We start from the raw sequence: 24,994 nt of genomic DNA on the forward strand, positions 1-24,994 counted from the left end.
TTTTCCAAATTCTTTATTTTCAAACATTTTGGGGGGGAAATAGACAATTTAAAATTGAGTTGCCCACTCTTCCGAGGTGCCCACTCTTCTTTTATGATTATTTGAAGTGTCTGTTTCAAAATAAATGACAATACCGAATGTATATTTGGGATGAGAAATTAAAGGAAATATCAACATAAATTGCCTTATTAAGGTGTTGAGCCACCACCAGCCACCAGAACAGTTCCAACTCTACTGGAAGGATGGAACACCATTCTTCCAAAATATGTTCCCTCATTTACAATTTACAATTAAGCCATTTAGCAGACGCTCCCAGACCGATTTACAGTAAGCAAGGAAAACACCAGGTAATACATCAAATGCATAGAAATAGTAATCTATAGGATCATAGGTAAACCAAGAAACTATCATCAGTCTAAACAGTACAATATAAAATAAATCAATAATCTGTTCATTGAAACTATACACACTATAGGATGGCAGGTCTACAAATGACCTGCCATCAGTCTACATAACATGCTATCTAAATTACATTGTAGCCTGTAACCTGCAAGGTCGTCAAAGGGCAAGTGCTACAGGCTAAGGTGTAGTCTGAAGAGGGGAGTCTGAAGAGGGGAGTCTTCAGATTGCGGCGGAAGATTGTGAGTGAGTCTGCATCTCTAACTGCAGGGGGGAGTTCGTTCCACAGTTTTGGAGCCAGAAGGGAGAAGAGCCTGGGATGTGTGGAGCGTTGTCCCGGATGGTTTAAGGAAGGTTCTGACAGCTTCCCTGTGTTAGCTCATCTGAGTGAGCGGGAGGGAGTTTGATTTGGTGCTTTGATGATGGTGGCGGAGAGCATAGTCTAACACGTTGGTCCCAAATCTCCCATAAGTCTGTCCCACTGGGTTGAGATCTGGTGACTGCGGAGGCCGAAGCATACAAGATTCACATTCACATCATTGCCATACTCATCGAACCATTCAGTGACCCCTTGTGCCCTGTGGATGGCGGCATTGTCTTCATGGAAAAGACTCCCATCAGGATAGAAATGTGTCATCATAGGATAGATTTGATTATAGATCAGATTTGCAGTCACCCTTCACCAACCTTTTCCTTAAATATTGCACTAATGCATGAGCATCGTGGTCATCATCGTATGTGCACTTTCGACTTTCGAAATGCAGATGTCACTTTAGTCACTGTTCAAATACTAGCCAACTGAGCAGTCCTTGTGACTTTAGTTCCTGCCATCCTTGCTCCAATAATGAATCCTCTTTCATAGTCACATATCTGTTATTTGATCTGTTTTCTCTTGCCATTTTGATCCAAAATAGAGGTCAACTGGACGTGTTCAGCATTTGTATACATGCCACAGAGCACATCAGAGAACATGATCTCATGTTAATTGCTTGATGTATAAAGCAGTACACCTGTATGGAAGCATGTGCATTCATGATGTTGCACAAAGTAATCAGGATTTCTCCCTTAATTTTTCACCCATCTGTATGTTGTGTAATATACAACATACAGTAATTATTATTACTATTACTACTACTACTACTACTACTACTACTACTACTACTACTAGATTCAGCTTGCCTGGCGGGTCAGCTCAGGTGAAGAGCTGCAGAGCCTTGTGTGGGGGGAACACCATTCGTATCAGTTCCTACTAGACCTCCATCAGGTAAACACCAGTAATAACCTGATAATGGCCTTTTTTCCTGCATATAGACAGTGTGCAGGAGTTCTCATCTTTATGCCTTTGGGTCCTCTCCTACGCACGGTCGCACCTGTGTCTTTGTAGGTGTGCGACTGACTGTGCAAAGAACATTATACTGTAGTTCCTTGCATCATATTCTGTACGGTCCCAAGATACTCTCTGTGGTGCAGCTGTGGAAGTTGCAGAGTATCCTTGAAGAGGAGACGTTGTACGTTTTTGAATTGAGTTGAACTCGGCATGGGTGAAGTGAATTTCGCTCTGACGTCCTACAGATGGCAGTATGATCCTGAAATGAATTTGACATTGACGTGCAGTTCCCTGTAAACATGGGGCAATTGTGCATTTGAATGTAGTGAGTGCCATTTGTTACCCAGACTATCAACACATTTAACGTGTTACGACAAGGAAGGTGAGATAACAGAAAATAATTAAACCGCACTACCGCAGTAATGTGCTAAAGAGCTTTGTTACTGGCACTGCTCCTGTACAACTATGTTTTGAGTGATAATGATAATTCACCTTTATTAAAAGAACAAGCATCCTCAAGTTGGTTTCATCATAAAGGACCATGGTGAGAGCATTGGTCATGGGCTGGGCTTCACAACAAAAGGATAAGAGTAAATATTAATTTGTAAAAGTTTTTTTTTTTTTACAAATTAATTAATTTGTAAAAAACATTAACAACCATTATATATATTTGAATTACCATATTATGAATTAGTATTAACTCATTATATTTGTATCACACTAAACCAGTTAAGTTTGTATAAAAAGCATCAGAATATTGTATCTCATCACTCTTTGGAAACTATCGGACGAAGAGAACAAATCATTAGCACCATCTTGAGTTTGTTTTGCAATAGACATGGCAGAGGTTATGGTGGTGGCCCCTGAGAGGGTAAATTATTCATTCAACAGGTTGATATATTGTTTTAGAATGTAATTATATTGAATTGACATGCCTGATGATTTTACATTTTAGTGCTTCAAATATAGAATATAGAGAAATTATCCAGCATAGGCTTGCAAAGTCTTATAGAGTATAATACATAATACAAGAGTTTGGAAGCTGCTCACTAGTTTACTAGTTTTTGCATGCGGCTTAATTGCAAAAAGTTACACTTTTTATTGGTACTCTATATAGAGCTTCCAATCTCTTGTAATGTGTCCTGTTTTGAAAACATCACAAGAGAAAATAAAGTAACAAACCACAGCCACTATAAGTCATTGTAATTAGTGTGTCATCACTTTTTTATTTTGTGTTCAGATTCTGGCATCACACAGTTATGAATTGGAACAGAGTTTTATAGACAGTTGGGGCATGCAGTATCAGCGTTAATACTACCTAACATGATCCCCTTCGAGAGAGGACAGCTGATCACCGACCAGAACTTAACCCAGTTTGAAACCAATCCATGACAGTGACAGGGTTATTCCTGCACAAGGTGCAAACTGAACGCACCATGCAGCAGGCGTCCTTGTCACTCAAAACATGCATATATGTAAATACAAATCTGCTGATGCCTTTAGTCGTGTCAAAGAACAGGTGAATGGTCCCTCTTGTGTGCTGCATTGTGGGAAATGGAGCTGGTGCAAAATGACCTTCAGTGAACCTTTACTTAAAACAGAAAGTAAGCTGTACATTTGGAGGCTAGCTCAGTCACGTTTGTGGCTAATTATCACCTTTATGTCAACATGCTATAGCATTGCATTCTGCTGAATGTGTGGTCTGATGTCTATAGTAGGACTTCTATATATTGGACCGAGCCTGCTAGTGAATGACACCTTTTTTGGTAGTTCAGGTCAGAAACAATGCTTAGTTTGCCACAAAAAAATGAATGAAAAGTGCAAATCAAGTTAAAATAATGAAAACGTAATAAGTTTAGGAGCATGTGCATTACAGATACTGTATGTACGTATGTGATATACATACCGTCCTTACAAACCTTCCTCTTTGATACCATCCTTAAAGCTTTAGCTGTGTATCTTTAACAACATCCTGCCGACCTCCTTGCTAAACGTTCTCTAACACTCTGCATCTAAAACTAATCCAACACAGTAAAATCCCAAATCCAAATGGACCCGTTCCACTTGTACACTCTTTAGAGTTAAATTAACACTAAGGATTTTTACTGTGAGGCTCACATTTCAAAATGCTGTACTTTTGTACCCTACACAATCCTTGTTAATATGTCATTGGCGCAGGACATTAACAATATCTTAAGATTTTTCAGAGCCCTATTTCAGCAAACACTGTTCAACTTCAGCAAAGCTATGTCTAAGCATAGTTCAGTGCACGGTAGGAATATTCTAATCAATTTGCCATTTAGTTTTAATCTTTTGACATCCAAAACACTGGAAATTGAATAGCGCTTGCATTACAATACTGTCAGTATGGGTACAGTGTTTCATTGAATAGATGCCTTAATGCTCCAGACTTTACTCAATCTCTCATTCATCTCCCCTCTTCACAACCAACTTCTATCTGTCTCTAAAGCAATACATTCATTAGAACCAAATGCAGTACATAAAACAACATATATACATTGTGATTATTGGATTATTGCACTGCGATATTAGGCATCAGAAGCTTTTTCTTCCCCTATTGATTAAAAAGAAAAAAACGGTAATGAATGTTTTAACCATTTATGATATCACCAACACCACTATGGCCGTTCAACACCAGGAATCAAAAAAGGTTAAGGAATGTGAAAGTAAATCTTACTCTATTCTAAGTCCTTTTTCATTATGAATGCACCGCATACTCTCATCTACTAATACAGTACTATGTCAACTTTCAAAAGAATAACTTTATGAAAGCACAGTCCAGTAAGCTATGTATTTACACGTCCCTAATTCCCTTACAGGCATCATAATTAATAATCTCTTCCCCATTTGACTTGTGTCAGTCCAGCAAACATCTTGTCAATTCCTGACCTTTTCCAAAAAATAAAAAAGCTAAACTCCGCTATCTGTATAAAATAACCGGAGGAGTGACTGTGACAGTCAGATCACTATGGGGTAAAAAAGAAAATCTAACACTGTTGTCGAAGAAAGTAATTCAAATATCTTTGGTACTGGTACATTTGTTTTTGGTATGTTAAGAAGCCTAAAAGCTACAGCAACTGCATTATATAGAAATGCTTGTCTTAATAGGTCCATACAATTAATATAACATCAAATTCTGTCATTCACAGGGTCATTAATAAAAGTTACAGACAGGCATTTCTATACTTTATAATCCCTTAATTTCCTTTCATGTGATCGAAAGTAGTTTAAAATATAATTCTTATCAAATTCCGTCTGTGTTTTGGTGTTTGGTCCCATATCCCCCCATATACATTTCTTAGGGTTGTACAGACCCAAAGAACATCTTTTCATTTGTTTGCCTCTTTAGCTCCTTCCTACAAGTCTGTGGAGACGCTGCCCCTCTTCACCCTCAAGCTGCCGCCCCACCCGCGAGGACAAGTGTTGTAGGTGCGCAGGCCGCCGGGCGACCTCAGGCCCGAGTCCTCAGACTCCACGGAGGCGTCTGAGTCGGTGAGGGAGCGGGTGTTGTAGAGCCTCACCGGGGAACAGATCCTCTGTGTCGGGGTGGGGGGCGGGCTGGTGAAAGTCGGCGACTGGGCCCCCAAGGCCCGCGACTGGAAGGGGCTGATGGATGGCTTGGTGCAGTCATAGCCGTGGTGGGAGCTGCCAAGAGGTGAGATGGGGAGACCGTGCCCGCTAAGAGCACCGGGGGAAGGGCTGTTTTTGCGCTTGGCTGCGTTGATGATGTTCTTGGCCAGGAGGCGATGGTTGGCCTTTGAGTTCAGGTTACTAACGATGGGGGACATGCAGCGACTCTCCCTGGCCGGAGACACGGGGGAGGCGGCGGTGGATGTGTACAGGGGTTTAGTGGGGGAAAACGGCTGGTTTGTTTGGCAGACCATGGGGGACTGGCACCGGGAACCCCAGGGAGGAGAGACGGGGGAGGCCGTCGTAAATGTTTTGGAGGAGACGGCGGAAGGCTGGGTGGTCTGGCTGACCATCGGGGACTGACATCTCGAACCCCAGGGAGGGGACAGAGGGGACGTGACGGAGGGTTTGGAGGGGGGCTGGTTGGTCTGCGGGCTGGGGGACCAGGTACCAGGGGTGGGGCCCTCTGGGGTGCTGAACCGCCTGGTGAGACTTGGCGTCCTGGTCGGTGTGGGGGTCTGGTTGGCGTTTGCCGTGGGAGAGAGCTCCTTTTTCATCTGCTGGGAAATGACAAATATTGTGCATTTTAGTCGTTTGTCCTATTCAAGACAGAAATATGGTATTGTTTGTAAAGCAGTGCTCCAAAAATAAGTTTAGAGTGCAGAATATTATTATCATCTTGGAATAGAAAAACCTTAACATAGCATGTTTTGTTCACTTGTTTGTAGTGTGTTGTTCACTCTTGATAAACTCAGTGGAGCCTTTTCACAGTAGCCATATTTACGCATAAACATAGGTTGAAGGTAATAACGTTAATTGAGGCTGTGTTTCATTTAGGTGTGTATGTATGCCAGCATGAAGTTACAGAATAGCACACAGTAGAACATAATGAAACACATCCAATATGAACTGTGTTTATCTGTCAAAAGGTTGTGGTAAAAAATATTTTATTCCAGGGACCCCCAGAAGCAAAGATTTGAGATACAAATGTTTGCTTTAAAAACGTTCAAAGATTTGCACAAATGTTCACGATTTTTCAAAAATAGCAGATCTAGAAGCTCGTAGCGTGGCACTCTTGAGCTTGTAGATCTATTTTTGAAAAGCCAAAGTATGAAGCTCAAAACTAAAATGACACAGATGCGTTCCCGGATTGAATGGGTCAATAATAGACTAAAATAGACATAGGTCATCCCTATGTGAACCCCCCACCTCCCTCCTCCTATTTGTGTTTCTTCAACGAGTCTGGACATCTCTAGACAGGTCTTCAGTGTCCATCTTAAGTTACTGTCATTTGGTCTGACTGGGATGACTAACCTTTACAGGGATATGAGGTTACGCTGCGAAGGGCTTTCACCTCAAGCATGTACTTATGTAAAACAACATTACCTCTGAGAGTGCTAAAGGTTAGACACTGTAAAATCCTCAGTGTTCATTTATCCATTTGTAACCCTGAGAGTGGACCCTTACGGGTCCATTTGGTCCCATTTATACTATCTCAGAGTTGAATTAACACTCAGGATTTGACTGTGTAGTACTGTGTACAGAGAACAGTTTTTGTAGTTGGACATGATTGTACGGTCAGTATTCAGAGATACATCATCATTGATTTTTTTATATTGTATACTATTGGTTACATCACAAAGGAGCAGACATTCCCTTGAGAAATCAGGGCCAGGTCAAGGGTCAGGACCATTTGTCTGAAAGTCTGAGCCCCTAGGGCCCCTTGAGTAAAACCAAGACTGTAAAAGGGGAATGTCTGAAAGCACACACACGTCACTCAAACGTTTGTCTAAAGGTATTTTTGTCTAAACTAAGTGGAAATCGGTACTTGTCACATATATTATATAAAGAGTAAGACTAATTTCTTGTTTCATGCTTCCAATTTACTTGGCAGAGGCTTAAAACTAAGCTGTTACTGTTCCAGTGAAATGAAATGTGTGAGTGCAGATTTCAGAAAGGCAAGAGTGAAAACACAGAGCAGACGAGGAGACGCAAGGAACTGAATTAGCAAACAGGGCAGCCAAGAGTAGATAGGAAGTCACAGCAGGGTGTAAGGATAAAGCTTTAATGAAATGAAAGACATAATCAAACCCAACACCTCAACCAACAGAGAGGCACTATCAGCAGGGAAAAGTGCATCAGCATACATCAAAAGAGAAAGAGACAGATACCCCGTGGTCATAAGCAGAGATTTGATGCTAGCTTTTGAAGTCTTGCCGTTTAAGAGCTAGATGTTCAGTTACATGAATTTTGAAAGATTTTAAGCATCAAAGAATCCAAGCGTGAGCTATATATTTGGGTAGAAGATGTTGGAAAGCAAAGTAAATTACCCTGAAGAAAAGGAGTCATAAAAGGGAGTTCTTTCGCTGCAACTTTCATGTCTGGTGAGCTCATATTAAATTTCAAATCATAGATCATAAAACAGACGCCAGAACATCTGCTAAAGTGCTTTGAAAGCAGCATTATTCTGATGCCCACAGACTTTGGAGAAAATACTGGAAAAAAGTGTGAATCTCTTCTTCATCTCTAACTGACAGTAAATGTTTTATAAAAGACATAAAATGTAGGTTGTCAGTATTGTAATGGCCCTGTTGAGTTGGACATAGACGGACTACATACAAAAAATATGAATTCAAGTCACATTTACACACTGATATTAAATCAATGTGCCATAGGGATTTCAAAGCATTACTTCAGAAAATAAACATTTACATATTCAGTCAATGGCAACGCGTAGACCATACTTCCTTAACCACATTAACCCTGGCACCACTATTTTGGGCAATTGCTAAAAAATAAAATGTGTTAAATAGCTAAAATAGCTTAAATAGCAGATCTACAGTACAAGCTCACAACCGGTCGCAATAGGCACACTGTGAGCTTGTAGATTGGCTATTTTCACTATTTGTCGTACGGCAAAGTATGATATAGGGCTTAAGTGGTTAAATAATATTTAGATGCACAGTATTTTCTATTTGCATGAAAGAAATTTGTTTTGCTTTTGCTTTTTTTATCAAATGGGTTCCCAAATTGGAAACATAGTAACACAGAAAATTAGTTCTAAACGAGGAGCGTTTAATTTAGAACTGTCTTTATCCCACACATAAATCCTAATTTATTCTTTGTTGCATAACTGTCGCTTGACGAAGATTTTCGCAGAGCGACACGATCATATGATGAAATATAAATTAGCCCTATGAACCATTTCATGTCAATCCAACAGTCGTTATTGAAATTACATTTAAATAATTATGTTGTAGTAATTACTGTAACTGCTTTCTCTTATTAGATACACTACAGGCACAACATAAACAGGATAAAGTGCTGTATATTATAAATGCTAGGCCAACTATAATAAGTAACTTTTTTGTGTGTGGATGTTTATACACATTTTCAGTAAGATCTGTTCACTCTGATGAGCCCTGTTGGTGTAAATAGATGATCTAATGGTAGTAGAAAGAGGGCCTCCACACCTGGGGTTCAATCCCTGCCCTTTTAGCAGAAAATGTGGGTCTTGGTGCTTGAACTCCTGACCGCGGAGAGGCAACCCGTTCTGGAGAGAAGGCCGACACTGGAGAGGTAATCCTGTGCAGTCCCAGGGCTGAGGCTGACCCGTAGCATGTAGGAGAATCCATTCTTCCTATGGGGCTGAGTGGGGGCGGCGGAGACATGCATTGGGCCGGCCTGTAGCTGGCAAAGGAACCGAATTGGCCCGGGCTGCTAGGCAAAGAGGCCTGTCTGGAGTAAGACTGCGATGAGACCAGAGGCTTGGGAGGCGGTGCTCCTCTGGGTAAGGAGTTCATAGGATCTCTGACGGGGTTCAGGATGAAGAGGGAAGAGTTTAGTTGATAGGGCTGGTGCCTGGAGAGGTCCATCTCTATTTGGGTGCAGCCGTTCTCCAGGGGAGGCGGTTCTGGTACCAGCGGTGGAGGCGGAGCCTTCTTAACGGGCTTTCTCTGGACCGCCTGCTGGGCCTTCAGGTTCTGCGAGAGCTGAGCACACACGTCTGAGTTTTTAGCGATCGCTTTGACCCTGCCAGGCATATTTGACTGGTACACCCAAGATGGCGGCAGAGACATGGTGGGAGACGGGGACCGCATCTGTCCTGCTTTGTGAACCTCAAACTGCTCCATCCTTGACTGACGCTTGGCGAACAGCTCCGCACCCTTCCCTGAGGCGTTGGTAAGTGACTGCTCCGGTTTATGTTCGACCCTCGCTCGGGTCCTGGAGCTTTTCAGGGAGGAGGCCCACTCTGGAGATGTCGCCTGCTCCGTCTTCTCCTCTTCAGCCAGGAAGTTGGAGGCTTCGGCCCCAAGAGCTAGAAGCTCCTCCTCGGACACCGGCTCGGGCACAGGTCTATGTCCGTGTTTCTTCCTCTCATCTGCCCCCTGAACCAGGGATAGCAGCTCAGGGTTGGGAGATACAACTGTCTTCTCTTTGAATGTGAACATAGCCTTTCTGTTTGACCGCCTGGCGCCCGCGGCGCCCTCTTCAAGTATTCCTGTTTTGATTGGCATTGCAGGCTTCTTCTCTTCAACAGGCCGTGGAACAAAGGTGGAGGGTCTAGGGGCTGTCGGCGGGCCGTAATGGGGGGCTGGTGGGTTGGGGGTACTACGATGGGACATATGTGAAACTGCACTGGGGAACTGGGACAACGGAGGTGGGGATGCAGGGGACATGACAGGAGACATAGGAGGTGGACTGGAGTAGCCCTGCGGGGGCTGATTGGTGAAGGCCGGTAGAGGAGGGGTGGGGTATGACGGAGGAGGGGGTGGGGGTGAGAACGCCACGGGTCGAGGGGCTGTGAACGTCGGGAGAGGTGGGGTGGGGTAGTTTGTGACCGGAGGAACCTCCATGACCGGACTGACGCGCTCCGGAGACTGCACCGGCGCGGGAGAGAAAAAAGGCCGGGCGGTTCTGTTGACGATGGCAGCTGCCGGCTTGGAAATGGACACAGAGACCTTCTCAGGACCGACGCTACTGTAGCAGCCGTTCAGAAGCGCCCCGTTAGGGACTGGCTCGGCGTGCACCCCCACTAACCCAGCCGGAACGCCGTTTGCACTTTCAGGAGAAATCTCATCCCTAACTGTGTCCTCCAGATCTCTGAGGGCTTCTTCTCTTTCTTCCTCTTGCCTTGCCTTCATCATCTCCTCCTCCTCCTCCTCCTCCAACTCCTCTTTCTCACTGACAGGTTGGAAATGTCTCTCCTGGATGACTTGGTCATCAAGGTCATCCACCGTGTGGAAATGCTCGGCCGGTTCCTCCATGATGTCACCTACTCCTCCCTGTGTTCTCCCAGTGGGCGACCAGAGAGCCTTGGTTGCAACGTTCTTACAGTTCAGTTCTCTGTCCTTGTCCTCACTGCTCTTCTCTGCCCATGTCAGTTTATTGGACGAAGGGCTGGCTTTCACATTCTCTGCTCTGTCCTTGCCTGACCCCTCTCCGTGGCTTTCTAGCGTAAAGGCGTTGACTCTCTGCTTGCGTCGGTTAAAGAGCTGGACGCCTCTGGAGTTGGAGTTGGAAGGAATGGTGAGTTGAGCTGCAATGATCTGACTCCTGACACGAGCCTCCTTCAGTTCCTTCTCAGACAAACTGGCGCTTCTGGTCAGATCTAAAGTGCAACACAGAGAAAGAGAGGAAATCCTTGTGAGTGAAATGTCCTTGTCCACTGTGTTTATGACAAAATAGCAATTATGACTACAGAAAATATAAATCAGGTTCATGATAGACAAAATGCATAAAATGCATTATGGGAATTGTAGGAACACCAAGATATGCTGGAACAGACAGAACTGAAAATGTCCTCTGTCAATGTGGGTTGTGTCGTTAATGTTGTCATATTGCATATCAACAGCATGATTGTGTACGTTTAAAGGAGTGATCAGAGCAGTTCAAAATATCAGAGCTTAAACACAAACACACGTTTAACTTTTTTTTCCTGTCTTTCATTCTGTGGCAGAGATTTTACAGAATTACTAAGTCAATAGAGACTTCTTTTGAGGAGCTTAAGCACTATGTATCCTTAAACAAAGCGCCCTCAACATCTCCTAAAAGAGCTCAGAACACAATGCCTGTAAATGTACAAACAGTGTTAACCAACAAGGACAAATTCTTAACAAGCTGGGAAGGAATATGCTGTTTAAAAACCCACATAATCGTTTCTGCACCATATGTTTTTGATTGTTCCTGTGCTGTACATATGATTCCACCCAATGTAGCAAGAAAGAATACAGCTTGCTTACACATTTTATCCAGCAGACCAGAGAAGTAGACAAAGACATTGCTAGACTAGACTGAGCGCAGTTTTCAAATAAACATTTTCACTGGAAGTGAACATAAAAAAGTATTCCAAAAAAATTAAGAAAACAGTTTGACTAATGCTGAGTAAATATAAGAAACTGAACCGGTCTACTTCTATCATTTTTGGTCAATCTCAATGTTGACTTGGCAATTTTGCTCATCATTTCAAAAGTATGTGATAAAACAAACACATTTCTGTTGAAAATGACTGCAGTTTATTGTACGTGCTTCTGGGGTCCATTCTAGAGAGCAAAAGTATTTCCTCTGCCATCTGCACTGCTCCCTCCCAGAGCATTCCTCAACTGCCGAGAAAATTCCCTGCTTGAGTTTCCAACATGCCTTTGGTAATTTCTTCAAGGCTGCAGCTCAGCTCCTTAATAATAAAGCCTTTATCACAATCTACAGTGTCCAAAAGGCACATCTGTTGACAGCCCAACGCCACTGCAATACAGTCAAGACTGTAAACAATAAACATAGTTTCCGTACTTCAAAGACAGTTTAAAACATTTCAAACTGCATCTGAAATATAACTCAGTCATTTCTAAGTGTTACCATGCCCTGGATCCTGCTCATCAGCGTGACATGTTCACTGGGCTTTAGGTTTTTATGAAGGGTATTTCAGTTTGTCACAGAGCAACTGATTGAAGTGACTATTACATCTGACAGCCGAGCTAGTCACAGAACTACTGTTCTGGTAGCGAAGGATAAGAATAGAAAGAGTCCATGGTGTCTTTATATAGTTATTCAAATCCATCTCTCTGACAGATGGCTCAGGCATAATTCCCTTTACATTTATTGGTATGATGATCCAGACTACATAATTGTTTGTAATTGTGTGTCAATCAAAAAGGATTGCAGGTAAATCAATCACTTGTAAGGCTTTCCAATTGTGAACACGATGCGAGCAGTTTTTCCTGGCTCTGGCGTTACGCTACGCATGATCATTGCTCCAGCCAACCTGGAATAAAGTGCATCTGTCTTTCATTTTACAGGCAAAATCTCCCCTTAATTGAATTAACTCACAGAAAGGTGCCCTCCTGTCTGTGGTTGAGAGTTACTTCTATTCAGATCCACAAAGTACAAGCAGCTTTTGTTTAATGTTTTCATCTTTAACTTAGTATATGACTAAAGAGGGATATAGCCACGCTGATTTTATAAACATCCAGAATGTAACTCAAGCAAAGAATTAGACCACATTTTTGGTAATCAGGGTCGCATGTCCACGAGGAAATGCATCAATGTCAGTACCCACCATGCCAAATCAATCAGCCCCTGAATAATTTTCTGTGATCTGCCTGGCCTCTCTATCTCACACACACACACACACACACACACACACACACACACACACACACACACACACACACACACACACACACACACACACACACACACACACACACACACACACACACACACACACACACACACACACACACACACACACACACACACACACACACACACCAGTCAAGAGATGGTTGTTGCTATAAACACGGAATAGGAACGTTCACAAGCACAAAATAACTAGTTGACATGCAGTAAAACAAACACACATTGAAAGCCATCACCAAGCCTAAAAATTATCAGATGTATGGTGAATTAGGATCACCCAGCTCTAAACTCCAGTGTGTGTGTGTGTGTGTGTGTGTGTGTGTGTGTGTGTGTGTGTGTGTGTGTGTGTGTCTGTCTGTGCGTGCGTGCTATACCTGCGGGTTCCCAGTAAAAGTACATTCCTGTAGTAAGCCATGTATGTGCAGCCCTGGAATAACACTTAGCCTATGAAATGTCATCAGCCAACTATGTTTACGGTAACCGCTACCTCTTCTGGATACCAGATGACATCTTATCAGGTATCATGCCTGCACATACATTCCTTCATTGATTGATATCATGATTCATGACTGAAAATGTGAGAACCAGTGGTGGCAGAAGTACTCACATGTTTTACTTAAGTAAAAGTATTAATAGCATGATGAAGAAATACTCTGTTACAAGTGGCCTAAAGGTCCGGTATTCAACATTTACAAAATGTACTTAAAGTACCAAAAGTAAAATGACTCATTAATATGCAGAATGTCTCATTTCACAGCTTTACAAAATGTATAACATTTGAAAATAGCCAATCTACAAGCTCACAACGAGCTTGTAGATCGGTTATTTTCAAAAAGCTTAAGTATATGTAGGGCTGAAGTGGTTAATGTATGTTTTGCAATAATGTCAATCTAAAATCAAAGTAACTAGTAACTAAAGTTGTCAAATAAGTATAGTGGAGTAAAAGTACAATATTTGCCGCTGAGATTTAGTGGAGTAAAAGTAAAAGTAATGAAAATTGGAAATACTTCAGTGAAGTAAAAGTAGGCTACCTCAAAATTGTAATCAAGTACAGTAGGCCTACTTGAGTAAATGTACTTAGTTACTTTCCACCACTGGTGGTGCGAATACATTCCTTCATTGATTAATATCATCATGACATGAAATGTAAGAACATCAGTTGCCGTGAAAAGCGTTTTTGTTGTAGGCTATAATAAAAACATATACAGCCTAGTAGTCATCTTTTTGGATAAAAGGATAGGTGGGCACTAGGGACATCTGGGCACCTCAATGTAAAATTGGCTATTTTGTCCAAAATGTAAAAAGAAAATGAAAAGAAAAAATTGAAAAATGGTCTTGGGTAAAGTAAAGTATACATGATTAGAACATGCTTAAACATTCGACAAGTTGCAACAAAACCTGTATATCCAGTCATTTTGGGGCATAAACAAGAAGTTGAAGGATACATTTAAGTCTGATAATGATGTGCTGTGCATGTTCACATCATGTATAGCCTACTTTAAGACCATTTTCCAAAAACAAAATAGCCAATTTTACATGGAGGTGCCCAGATGTCCCTATGTGCCCAGTGCTGCCCACCTATCCTGTATCCATATTTTGACTTGAAGATAAGTTAACACGAATACCAAAACACTCGCCCCAAAACACAGTCACCCCGGAGCAAATCCGGTGGTATTCACATGGTATTCGTACCGTCGTACGTAACCTCAATATGAGGGCGTGCGTGTTTTGGGGCGAGTCTTCCGGTTACCGTTAAGACGGTTGATCACAAAAGCAACGGAGTTGGCACTGCGTGCGTTTAAAAGTTGTGTCTAAAAGCTGATCCAGCCTATTCAAAAGTGTGTAGGTATAACGGAATGTTAAAAGATTTGTCCTAAAGAATCGTATTTTCCACAATAGCCTACCCAGGGAAACTTACGCTCAAATAGCATTTTTAAGATAATACAAAGTAAACGTTCAAGTTATCCACGTTCCACGCCGCATTCCCTCTCTATTCCTTACCTTTCTTTTCTTTCTTTTTCTTTTTTTTATATGGATCAGAGCTCCACTCTTTTGTAGATCTGTTCCGCTAGCTTTTCCAATGTAACTGCGTGTGATAAAGATCCTCCATCCACACCCCCTTCCTTCTGGAGCCAGAGAGACACGATCCGATTTCTGTTTCCTAGCGAAATAATACTGGTCCACAACAACCCGCGCGTAACCTGCGCGCTAAACGCAACTCCAGAGTCTCCGGTCTGCAGCTCTTTGGCGCAGGGAGGGTGAGTCTGTCCAGAGTACAACTTCATTTCACTTTTAAGAACTAATCCAACTCCAGTAGAGATCCCCGCCTCTTAATGTCTGCATTGATGTGTCAGCAGTTGCACACAGGCAGCACAGGGATTGTAAGGGCTATGTTTTCACAGTGTGCTGCTGGAGCTGTACAATCAAAGGGTAATGTTATTGACCGACCCATAACGGGAAACCCAGACAAGTCTACTCTAAACTTATGCATAGACAGACTTTATGGATTAATGTCGTCTCCAGAGGTCCTGGCACCTGACCCCTTTACTGGACGTCAATGTCAGTGTGTGTGTGTGTGTGTGTGTGTGTGTGTGTGTGTGTGAGAGAGACTGTGTGTGTGTGTGTGTGTGTGTGTGTGTGTGTGTGTGTGTGTGTGTGTGTGTGTGTGTGTGTGTGTGTGTGTGTGTGTGTGTGTGTGTGTGTGGTTTGCTTCGGGCAAAGTGATGCTGCCTGCCCCCTGTGAACCCCAGGGGGAGGGGGCTATGAGCTCTAACCCGCCAGGGAAGCACAGGCATTTCCTGTCCTCCAGCAGAGACATAACCTGGTGAAATTGATGCAAGAGTCCCTGAATCAATCACCCCCCCACACACACACACCCCCATTTGCTTGCCCCTCCCTGGATCAGACGCTGACCCCTCCCCCCCCCCCCCCCCCCCCCCCCACCTCTCCCTCCAACACAGGAGAGGGTTGAGTCAGGGGCCAGCCTTAGCATTTGTATATCAAAGGTCAGATTACCACGTCGGATGTTATCTTTCTCTGTGACGGCAGCGGGGTGACAGCGCGGCCCCCGTGGGTGATGTGTGAAGCGGTATGGAAAGACGGGGATTAACAGAGGTCCTGGGGGTCTCGCTGGATTGAAAGTGACCTAACCTCCCTCTGAATCTCATGGGGGAAACCGTAAACCAGCTCAGGGGCTTAAATCAAGCTTTTTCTCATGCTGTCAGCTCTACGCTTCACTTTACTTTTGGAAACGGTGGAGTCGTGGGACACAATGTTTAGAGATTGCATTTGTATTCGTATCGTTCTCTATATTTCACCATGCACGAAGATCTGGCTCCTGTCCCATATCAATTCAAATTGTTTTCCTTTTTTCTTTTGCAAACAGATCAGTGGATTTTGAACGACCGTAACAATTCTTTTATAGGTCTGAGCTTTCTTTCTATTTCCGCGCAGCACAATGTCTTGTTAGTCTCTTTGATTAGCACATATGTTCTTACAGTATTTTCTCAGCCCCGGGGCTAATTGTCTTGCCAGTTGTCTATTGTTTTATGTTTTTTTTCCACATTAGAATTTAACAGTCTAACAACGTGCGCCGTGAGTGCTTGTTAACTCCACTTTTTCATATTTAAGGACTGACAGCTGTGAAAGTACAGAGAAGGATCTGAAGGACTTATTATGGATTCTTTCCTAGTAGCTTTTCCCACAAGTTAGTCCATTATGGTCAGTGGCTATGTTGCATATGGAGATTGCCCTGTAAGTATGGTACATGATTGCATTTCCATCTATGTTGGGGAGAGCCAGCGTTTTTTTACAGCACGGAAACAGATGTCTGAAGTTGCACTGAAAAAGGCAGGAATGTCTGTTTTCTCTATTTGTTGTCCCACTCGGTTTCTCCCCTATTTCAATAATAATTTTTCATGCATGATGATATACTACCAATACAGTAGGCCCAAGCAATGCAGCAGCAGTGCTCAAAATAGCCTTTTGGAAGTGTACCTATTATGACTATGTCATCCTGTTAAACAACAACAGTACAGTAGCAGTCAGATTCTTCAAATAAAACAACACGAAGACCAATAACCAAACGGCAGACTTACTTGTTTTCCGACCAATGTGATTGGTGCTCGATAAAACAGTCGGTTGCCCCTTTAGTCCCTCATTCTCCCATGATGCATTGCACTCCACGCTGGGGGCATCCATGTCCTGCGTTGCCTGGAGAGGCTTTCTCACCCCACCTGGACTCCAACTCGTGCCTCTCCTCACAGACACATGTCCCTTTCCCACATCCATCTCTGGTACGAGTACAGTTCCTCTGAGTCCGGCGTCTGGAGGAATCAGCAGCGCTCCACCAGTGGGTTTCTGGAGTCCGAGGTCTGGGAGGAATCAACGGCACTCCGCCAGTGGGTTCTGGAGCTTTAGTTCCAATGAGCTCAATCCTCTTCTCTCCTGATCAAATGAAAACCTCCCCATGCACCCAGCTGAAGCAGGGGGGGTGGTCGTGTGCTGCGTTTACAGTCCTCAGAGGCAGGGATCGAATAACTTGGGACGTACAAGAAAATACACAAGAAACAAAGTCTTTCAGCTTTCCCGCTTGCTGCTTCCGGTCATGGCTCTCGTTTCAGCAGTAATCCCTCCAAAACGTTACCCCGGAGTCAGTCCAGAGTTGACGAGAGAAACTGTGCACTTTTACTTTTGGTCCTCGCAGAGTATTATTCACAATCTAACAGGACCTCCCAGGAGAGGCAGCTCCAAAAAAGCACCCTGGATGAGTTCCCATGGACATTTGCCAAGAAGATTTCACAATTGCGTCGTGCTCCGCTGCAGATCCCAGAGAAGGAGGCTGAAGAATCATCCAGTTCTCCCTACTTTTGTGTCTCTCTCTCTCTCTCTTTCTTTCTTTCCAGCCCAGACGTTGCTCTTCCTTTTCTTCTATTTCCGTCCTCAAAACATGTCTGTTGTCCGCATCACAATCTCTCTCCCTCGCACATCATTTTTCTATTGGAGGAGATCTGCTCTTTATCTTGGGAGGCCATAACTCTACAGCGTTGCAGAGGAGGGAGCTTGTATTTGGTGGCTTCCTGCTGCGAAGGCCGACGCCACGAAAAACATTTCACTCTGAAAAGGTCATTTCTGAGACTTGCTTGTTCTGTGAGCTCCAATTAGATTTGCTTTATTATTTTTTCGTCTACGCCTTTATGTCTTGGCCAGATGGTTTCCTGTGTATTTTAATGTAAATGAAGGCCAGAAACTCCCTCAGTCAACACCTTAATTAATGTCTTTCCCAGATTTGTCCGATGTTAGCCTTGATAAGATGTTGAGATATTGCCCTAATGTCAGCCTATAGGAACAGAGGCCCCCTGGTCGACTTCGTTATTCCTCATTCAACCACTCCTCAAGTCAAGCTGCCAGTCTGTTTGTTTTGGTATTGCAGTGATGGATTTGATGCCTGTGTTATGGCAAGTACATTGTACAGTACAGCAAGTCTGCCAGATGGTTCTTTCAGCTCATTGGGAGTGTGTAGGATGTAGATAACAGGATTACAGATGTAGATGATAGGACCACAGATCCACTGATCCCACAAGGTGTCCTGTCCACAGCCACCTGAAAAACAAGGAAAAACAAATTAAGACAAGAAAAAAATATGCTAATGATAAAATAAATCTCATACATATTATGGACTTCGATGATTTACCGAAATGCGGCATTTACCAAACCAACAGCCATTTCATACTTCTAAACCCACAACTTTGGCAAGCCACTGGAGCAAGAATCCTCCTCCATTTTCCCATGATTTTCCTGTTGTGTAACACCATAATAACTTTAAAGCCATTGCTTTGGACAGGATTAAAAGTATTACCCATGATATTCCCAAGGAAGTTGTCTAAAGTAGCATGACGTTCATGCTCCAAACAAAGCCAGCCTTTTTATTTGTTTATTTTTGCCACAGTTTAGGGGTGAACGCCTCTCTTTGGGGACAATGGGTTTAAAGGTCCTTGTTGATATATTGTGCTCTGCCGAACTAATGTTTTTTAATGAGAACCTGTTTGCTGCCAAATACCGTAAATCTCGACCTACTTCCATATTTTGCCGACCCACGCTCTGTCTTCAGAGCTGATGAACTGCGTTCCTACATTGCGCTGCCATCAGGCTAAAGGGGCGTGGAAGGAAACCAACAGACGCCTTCATAAAATGTCTGAACATGATAAACTCTGTGTTCTTTTCAGAGGGGGAAGGAAGGTCACAATTCATTAAGCTGTACATGTCGGAAATCTCTCTTAAACCTGCCAAAAATTAGCTTCATCTCTGCCTCAGGGCCCGTGATGTGATACATTGCATCCAAGAGCTGACAAACTGATAGTTGGATTAAAGATTTCCGTGCTGTATAGAGTTATAAAAATAACAATATAGAGATTTCCAACTCTTAATTACAGTACCGTGCACTGTATCCATCACGCCCTCCGTCTCATCCACCCATAAAGCATCTACTGACATTAAAGCCCACCGGCGCTGGTCTGTAATGATAAACCAATGTTAATGCATCCGCGTCCGTGATCAGACTTGTCTTTCCTTGACACCGATCAGGGTCGTGTTTGTTGCGAGTGACTCACCAAAATAGTTCTCAGCAGAGGGAGGGATCTGCAGGGAACTCCCAAAAACACACATATTATAGGGGAACATTTGCCAATTTTAGACATCACAATCTGTTCACCTGTCATGTGAGTGTTACATAGTGTGTGGAAAAAATATTCTTTTTCTACTATAAGTGCTCTGTGTCTCAAGAGCGAATGGTGGAAAGTCTGAGGAAATTACCTGAGTGACATCACTCGAAAACATCTGTTCTTTTTCAAGGTGCATGAGCTCTTACCGGACGCAAAAGCTGAGTCATGGCAATATACAGAACTACTGTTAGTGACCCCCACTGACCCTGAAAGCAGCAGACAATCAGCCCAAACAAAACACTGACCCCCCCCCCCCCCCCCCCCCAACACACGCACGCACACACACACACACACGCACACACATTTTGGCCTACTGGTACGATCCTGCCTAGTGGAGAAGAAATGAAGGCCACCATTGTTTAGACACGCTGACAAGGGTGCTTTGATTTCCCCAGATGTGTGAAAAACAGCTCTGCTGGGGTAAAAGTCTGGATCAGATTTTGTAATTTACGGCGCGTTTCTTTAGATTGAGTTTAGGACTTCGCCGTGTACCTCATTCTGACAGCTACAGCAGTTTCTGATTGGTAGCTCTGTTTTATTTCCCGCCATATTGATTCGATTTCCTCAGTCCCCAGTCAGTTTTTGTGTAAATATGGAATGTGAGCAGAGGTGAACACATGCTGAGGGCATGTTCAGACTGCAACACAATGATCTGGATTTGGTCTAATTAGTATCTTTGATCTAGTCTGTAAATATGTTGTAATTGCTCGGACAAAGAACATGTGTAGCCTGTCCTAAAATTGACATCAGCAGAGGAACGGACCCGAATCTGGTTCTGAGCTAGGGAACCCTTGAAACCATCATCTGCCAGCATCAATCTCCTACTTATTCATCCCAGGTTGTTGCAACCCAGTCTGGACTTAGTCTTTCTTGTGATACTGTATAATATCTCCCCGATTCCATCCTATACCAGATGCTCTCTCTCTCTCTCTCTCTCTCTCTCTCTCTCTCTCTCTCTCTCTCTCTCTCTCTCTCTCTCTCTCTCTCTCTCTCTCTCTCTCTCTCTCTCTCTCTCTCTCTCTCTCTCTCTCTCTCTCTCTCTCTCTCTCTCTCTCTCGTACCTGAGATCTGATGTCATCCACCCACCTTCTCTTCTGCTCTCCAATTACCTCCAAGTTAAAAGAATCAAAGGTATTCTACTGTACCCGTCCGTGTGCGACCCCACCCCCACCCCAGCTCCTGCACACACCCACCACACACACTTTTAGTTTTTCCTGTGACACCCATTGACCTCCATGACTGGAGTCAAGCATATCATTTACAGTATGCCCCTTAGCGCTATGTCAGCATGTAATCACACAGTTCCTGGTGCATCTTCAACCAAAAACGGATTTGTGGCTAAGCAGAACATCTGTCCATCAGGTCTCTGTCTGCACTGGATCTGCGGTGGTGTACATTTACAAAAGAACAGGCATTTGGCTGCGTATGTCTGTCAAACTGTGTCTGCAATCACTCCCGTGTCCCTGGTGGCTGTTCTCCTGCTACACTTACGAGACGTCTGTGTCAATAGAAGGCGTGTAGAAAGCATGTCAGCCCCCTAATAACTCATAAATGTAATGCATGGCCGCCTTAGTTGTGGCGCATTTTTGCCGACAGTCACAGGGAGCGTACATGTGTCGAGGAATGCCAGATGTGCGACCGTCAGGTGAGTGTGCATTCCTCTTGGGATTTCAAGTGTATCAGTTACCTATAGCCTATAATGAGGCGTCTGGTGAGGAGGACACTGACTGACACGGCTTTTTGACAGCGCCCCTCAGGGCAGAACCACCGCTGTGTCTATAATCTACAGCCCTCTCCTGGATCCATTACAGTAGGACTTGCACAAATCATTCAGGCACAAACGCAGACGGCCTTTGGTGGGGCCTTGATCTCTCTCACTCACTCACTCAACTCATTCGCTCACCCAGACAAAAGGACCATTCAAAGGCCCTTTGAGCATTCCAAAATAATTTTGGGTAGTGCTCTGAAATTGACATTCCTGCTCCATAATTCTTTAGGAGGCTGTGATAGTCAGCATGCCTTGGCCTGAGCCGGGTGACGACGGATATCCTAAACATCGTCAGTCAATGACTCCTGCAAAACCCAGTAATGTTCAAATGTCCCTCCCTCCTTCCCTCTCCCCCTCTCTCTGTCTGTCCTTCAGGTTCTCTCTGGTTGTTCAAAACCCTGCATCATAAATGATAAATGATGCGGAAGAACAGCTTCTGATGGACTGTCAGTCACTGTACAGCTCTTACACACACAATCACATTTACAAGTGAAAAGACAAATACCATTAATAGGTGTGGATAAACCACCAAGAGAGAGGAACTTCTTAAAACACTTAAAAGTATTTAATTCAACTGTATTCTTCTTTATTGCATTCTTACTTTGCTGCGATATGCTGAATTTGTCTGTCTGTCTGTCTGTCTGTCTGTCTGTCAAATGTTTTGCATAAAAGTCACAGTAACATAATTATTATTTTAACATTAAACCATTACATTAAACAGGGTTTGTTTCAAAGCAATCTTCAGTTACACCAAAACGAAGGCAGTATCATTGACTAATTTATAGGGTACCATATGGCTGAACAAAACCCACTGCCGTCCCCCTGTAAAACAGTTAATGGACCTCACCTGTTGTGTTAACAGGAAGCAATTACTTATATATGTAAGTCAATACAGACTCGAGCCAGGGCTCTCACTGGATACACCTTCTAAAGTTACACTGTGCAGTGTCCTCAACCAGCCTACACAGCGTGCTCTGCACAGCCCAGGACAATAGGCTGCTAGGCTACCAGTGACCACTAATGTAGTACTGTAGCAGTCAAACCTCTTCAGCAAGTCTGCAACTTCCACTGAGGTACAGAAAATAAATAAACAACAGCCACAGATGTTTGTCATCTACTCAAACAAAAGAGAGTTTCTCTTTCAAAGTTGCCTCCCTCTTCCGTTTCAAATCCACCGCATCCCCTGCTCCCCCCCAAACAAAGATAAAGTCTTACCCCAGACAGATAAAGATAATTGACTGCAGGTGAGTTCACCTTCGTGCAGCAGTCAGAGTCAGGAGAGAGAGAGATGGGGACAGTAACAGCAGTCAAACAAACTTCCACTCTTCTGCTCGTGTGTGTGTGTGCGTGCGTGCGTGCGTGCATGCGTGTGTGTGTGTGTGTGTGTGTGTGTGTGTGTGTGTGTGTGTACGGTATGTATATGTATTTGTGTGTTAGTATATGGTCGAGCTGCTCACCTGGACTCCGGTGGGGAAGGCTGTGTGAGGCAGTTAGTTTGCACTGCCCCTTTTCACTTCCTCAGGCTCTGGACCCACCTCCCCCTTCTACCTCTCCCGAGTCTCTCTCTCTCTCTCTCTCTCTCTCTCTCTCTCTCCCTTAGTCCCTTCCTCTCGCTCTCTCTCTATCCTTTCCTCTCTCTCTCTCTCTCTGGCTCAATTGAAGCAGACAGGGTGGGTGGGGGGATTGGCGGGGGGGTTGAGAACAGGGTAGCTGCAGCAGTTGGAACACAAGGCTCTTTGTCTGGGACCTTTCATATGGTTTCCTTCAAGCCTGCATACTGAACACATTATTCTATCATATATTTTCATATTCAACACAGGGATGTCGGAGGACCTGTGGGCCCCTCTCTCTGCAACCAACCCCCCCCCCCCCCCCCCCGACCCTTTTTCTTCCCTTCCTCGACCCGTTTTCCCGCCGTGCACACGGGGGCAGACAAATCCAAACAAAGTGCGAGATATATGCAGAGAAATGGCACTATAGTGGGCCAGAGCAGAGACTATTTGTTTATGCTGAGCCTGTGCCTGACTGTTATGAGTTATAAAACGAACCGAGGAGAACAGAACAGCATTTCCTCTCGAGATTTAGGACAAGGGAACGTAAAACTGGGGACATAAAGACCCTGCGGAGCATTTCAGCAGGCGCAGGGTTGGAGGGGACAGTAACTCATATTCAGTGCAATAGAGGAACTACCACCCACTCGGCTCTGATGCTAACTCAAAGCTTCTGGTATATTTTGATTTGATTTGCATAACTTATTAGTACATTGGAGGAAATTCAGTTTCAGATTCACCCAGTTGATGGCTGCTCAGGTGGTTATGGTGAGCGCTGGGTGGGTTGGGGGCCGAAGGGGTTAAGTTTCTTGCTCAGGCACACTTTGACACATACATACTGTTCGCAGACCGGGGCTGGGAGGCGAACCGGTGACCTTCTGATTACCAGACGGCATCTCTACTCAACCTATTAAGCTACAGCCGTATATAAAATACATACAAATAAAAGACGCATTTCAGAAGCATCTCGTGCATTCGGTACTAAGACCGTTGTCCAGTCTTCACCATGTTTCTCTCTGCTAAATCTCTTTAGCAGAGAGGTGTTATAGGGACACTGATTTCAGAATAAAACATTCTTTTAAAATCCCTCCAACTGGATCCTGAAGGCCCTCAGTGAGATGGAGGCTGACAGTTTGGCTTGGTCCCCCGGGGTCCTGGTTGACAATGCATGCAGACAAACGTCATTTCTTTGGCTTAAAACATATAAAAAAGAGACAATCTTCTGGATGTCTGCCATGCATTATGAGAACAACATTTTAATCACCACGCCGCCATAGGATAAGTTCACTTTACTCAACGCTGCATTTCTCCTCCAAGCTTGTGGTAGACCACTGTTTTCAAACAGGAGATTCCGTAAGTCACACAAAGTTTAACCAAAAGCCCAACAACGCCTCTCCGATTCCCTCCAGAAGGAGAACATCTGAATGTTTTCCCTCAGGATATGACAAACTACCAAGAAATGAGTCAAACAGATTTTTGTCAATAAAGCCACTCTGAAGGTGGCGGTGGTGTTTCGGTGTGGCGTCAAATGTTTGTCAGAACCACTCAGCGCCATCCTGACGGATGGGCCTGCCAAGCTGCCGCGATGATCCATCACTTACGAGCTGCTTTAAGTACCTCCACCCCCCCCCCCCCACGCCTATGCCTCTTCCCCCGCCCTCCACATCGCCCTCCTCCTGCTATAACTCTCCCTCTCTCTTTTCTTTCATCACTCGCTCACCCTCCCTCCTTCCACTTACTCTCTCACACCTTGCGTCTAACCCCCCCCCCCCACACACACACACACACCCCACGCCCGAAGGTCTCTCCATCTTTGCCTCCATGTTTTTCCTCCTCATCATCCCCCTTTACTCCATTCCGCCCCCCCATCCTTCAATCTCTCAAGCCCCCCCCCCCACACCCCCCCCCACACCTCCACCCCATCCCTCTGTGTTCTCTCCTTTGA

General features: G+C 44.1%; 1 protein-coding gene across 5 annotated transcripts; it reads right to left on the reverse strand.

The window, feature by feature from the left end:
* Positions 1-2,923: 2,923 nt before the first annotated feature.
* Positions 2,924-23,057, reverse strand: synpo (synaptopodin). Of its 5 annotated transcripts, none has more exons than XM_084041223.1 (4): positions 22,957-23,057; positions 17,110-18,613; positions 8,851-10,988; positions 2,924-5,934 (listed from the first exon to the last, which is right to left on the reverse strand). In XM_084041223.1, exons 2-4 carry the CDS (start codon positions 17,300-17,302, stop codon positions 5,104-5,106), a joined length of 3,162 nt encoding a protein of 1,053 aa, XP_083897349.1. In that variant the 5' UTR covers positions 17,303-18,613; positions 22,957-23,057; the 3' UTR covers positions 2,924-5,103. The 5 variants fall into 5 exon arrangements, with proteins under 5 accessions (XP_083897349.1, XP_083897345.1, XP_083897347.1 ...); XM_084041219.1 differs by having other exon boundaries at positions 2,924-5,937; XM_084041221.1 differs by lacking the exon at positions 22,957-23,057 and adding an exon at positions 22,754-22,771 and having other exon boundaries at positions 2,924-5,937.
* Between the last annotated feature and the right edge of the window lie 1,937 nt (positions 23,058-24,994).

Source organism: Gymnoscopelus microlampas (assembly GCF_963454915.1).
Source record: "Gymnoscopelus microlampas genome assembly, chromosome: 18".
NCBI lineage: Eukaryota > Metazoa > Chordata > Actinopteri > Myctophiformes > Myctophidae > Gymnoscopelus > Gymnoscopelus microlampas.

Excerpts from the sequence above, each read along its gene's own strand:
- synpo (XM_084041219.1), bottom strand. The coding sequence starts at position 17,302 with ATGGATGTGGGAAAGGGACATGTGTCTGTGAGGAGAGGCACGAGTTGG. Across the intron at positions 10,989-17,109 it reads TCACATTGGTCGGAAAACAA|ATCTGACCAGAAGCGCCAGT; the intron begins GTAAGTCTGCCG and ends GTTGCACTTTAG. Across the intron at positions 5,938-8,850 it reads GGGCAGGGATTGAACCCCAG|CAGATGAAAAAGGAGCTCTC; the intron begins GTGTGGAGGCCC and ends GTCATTTCCCAG.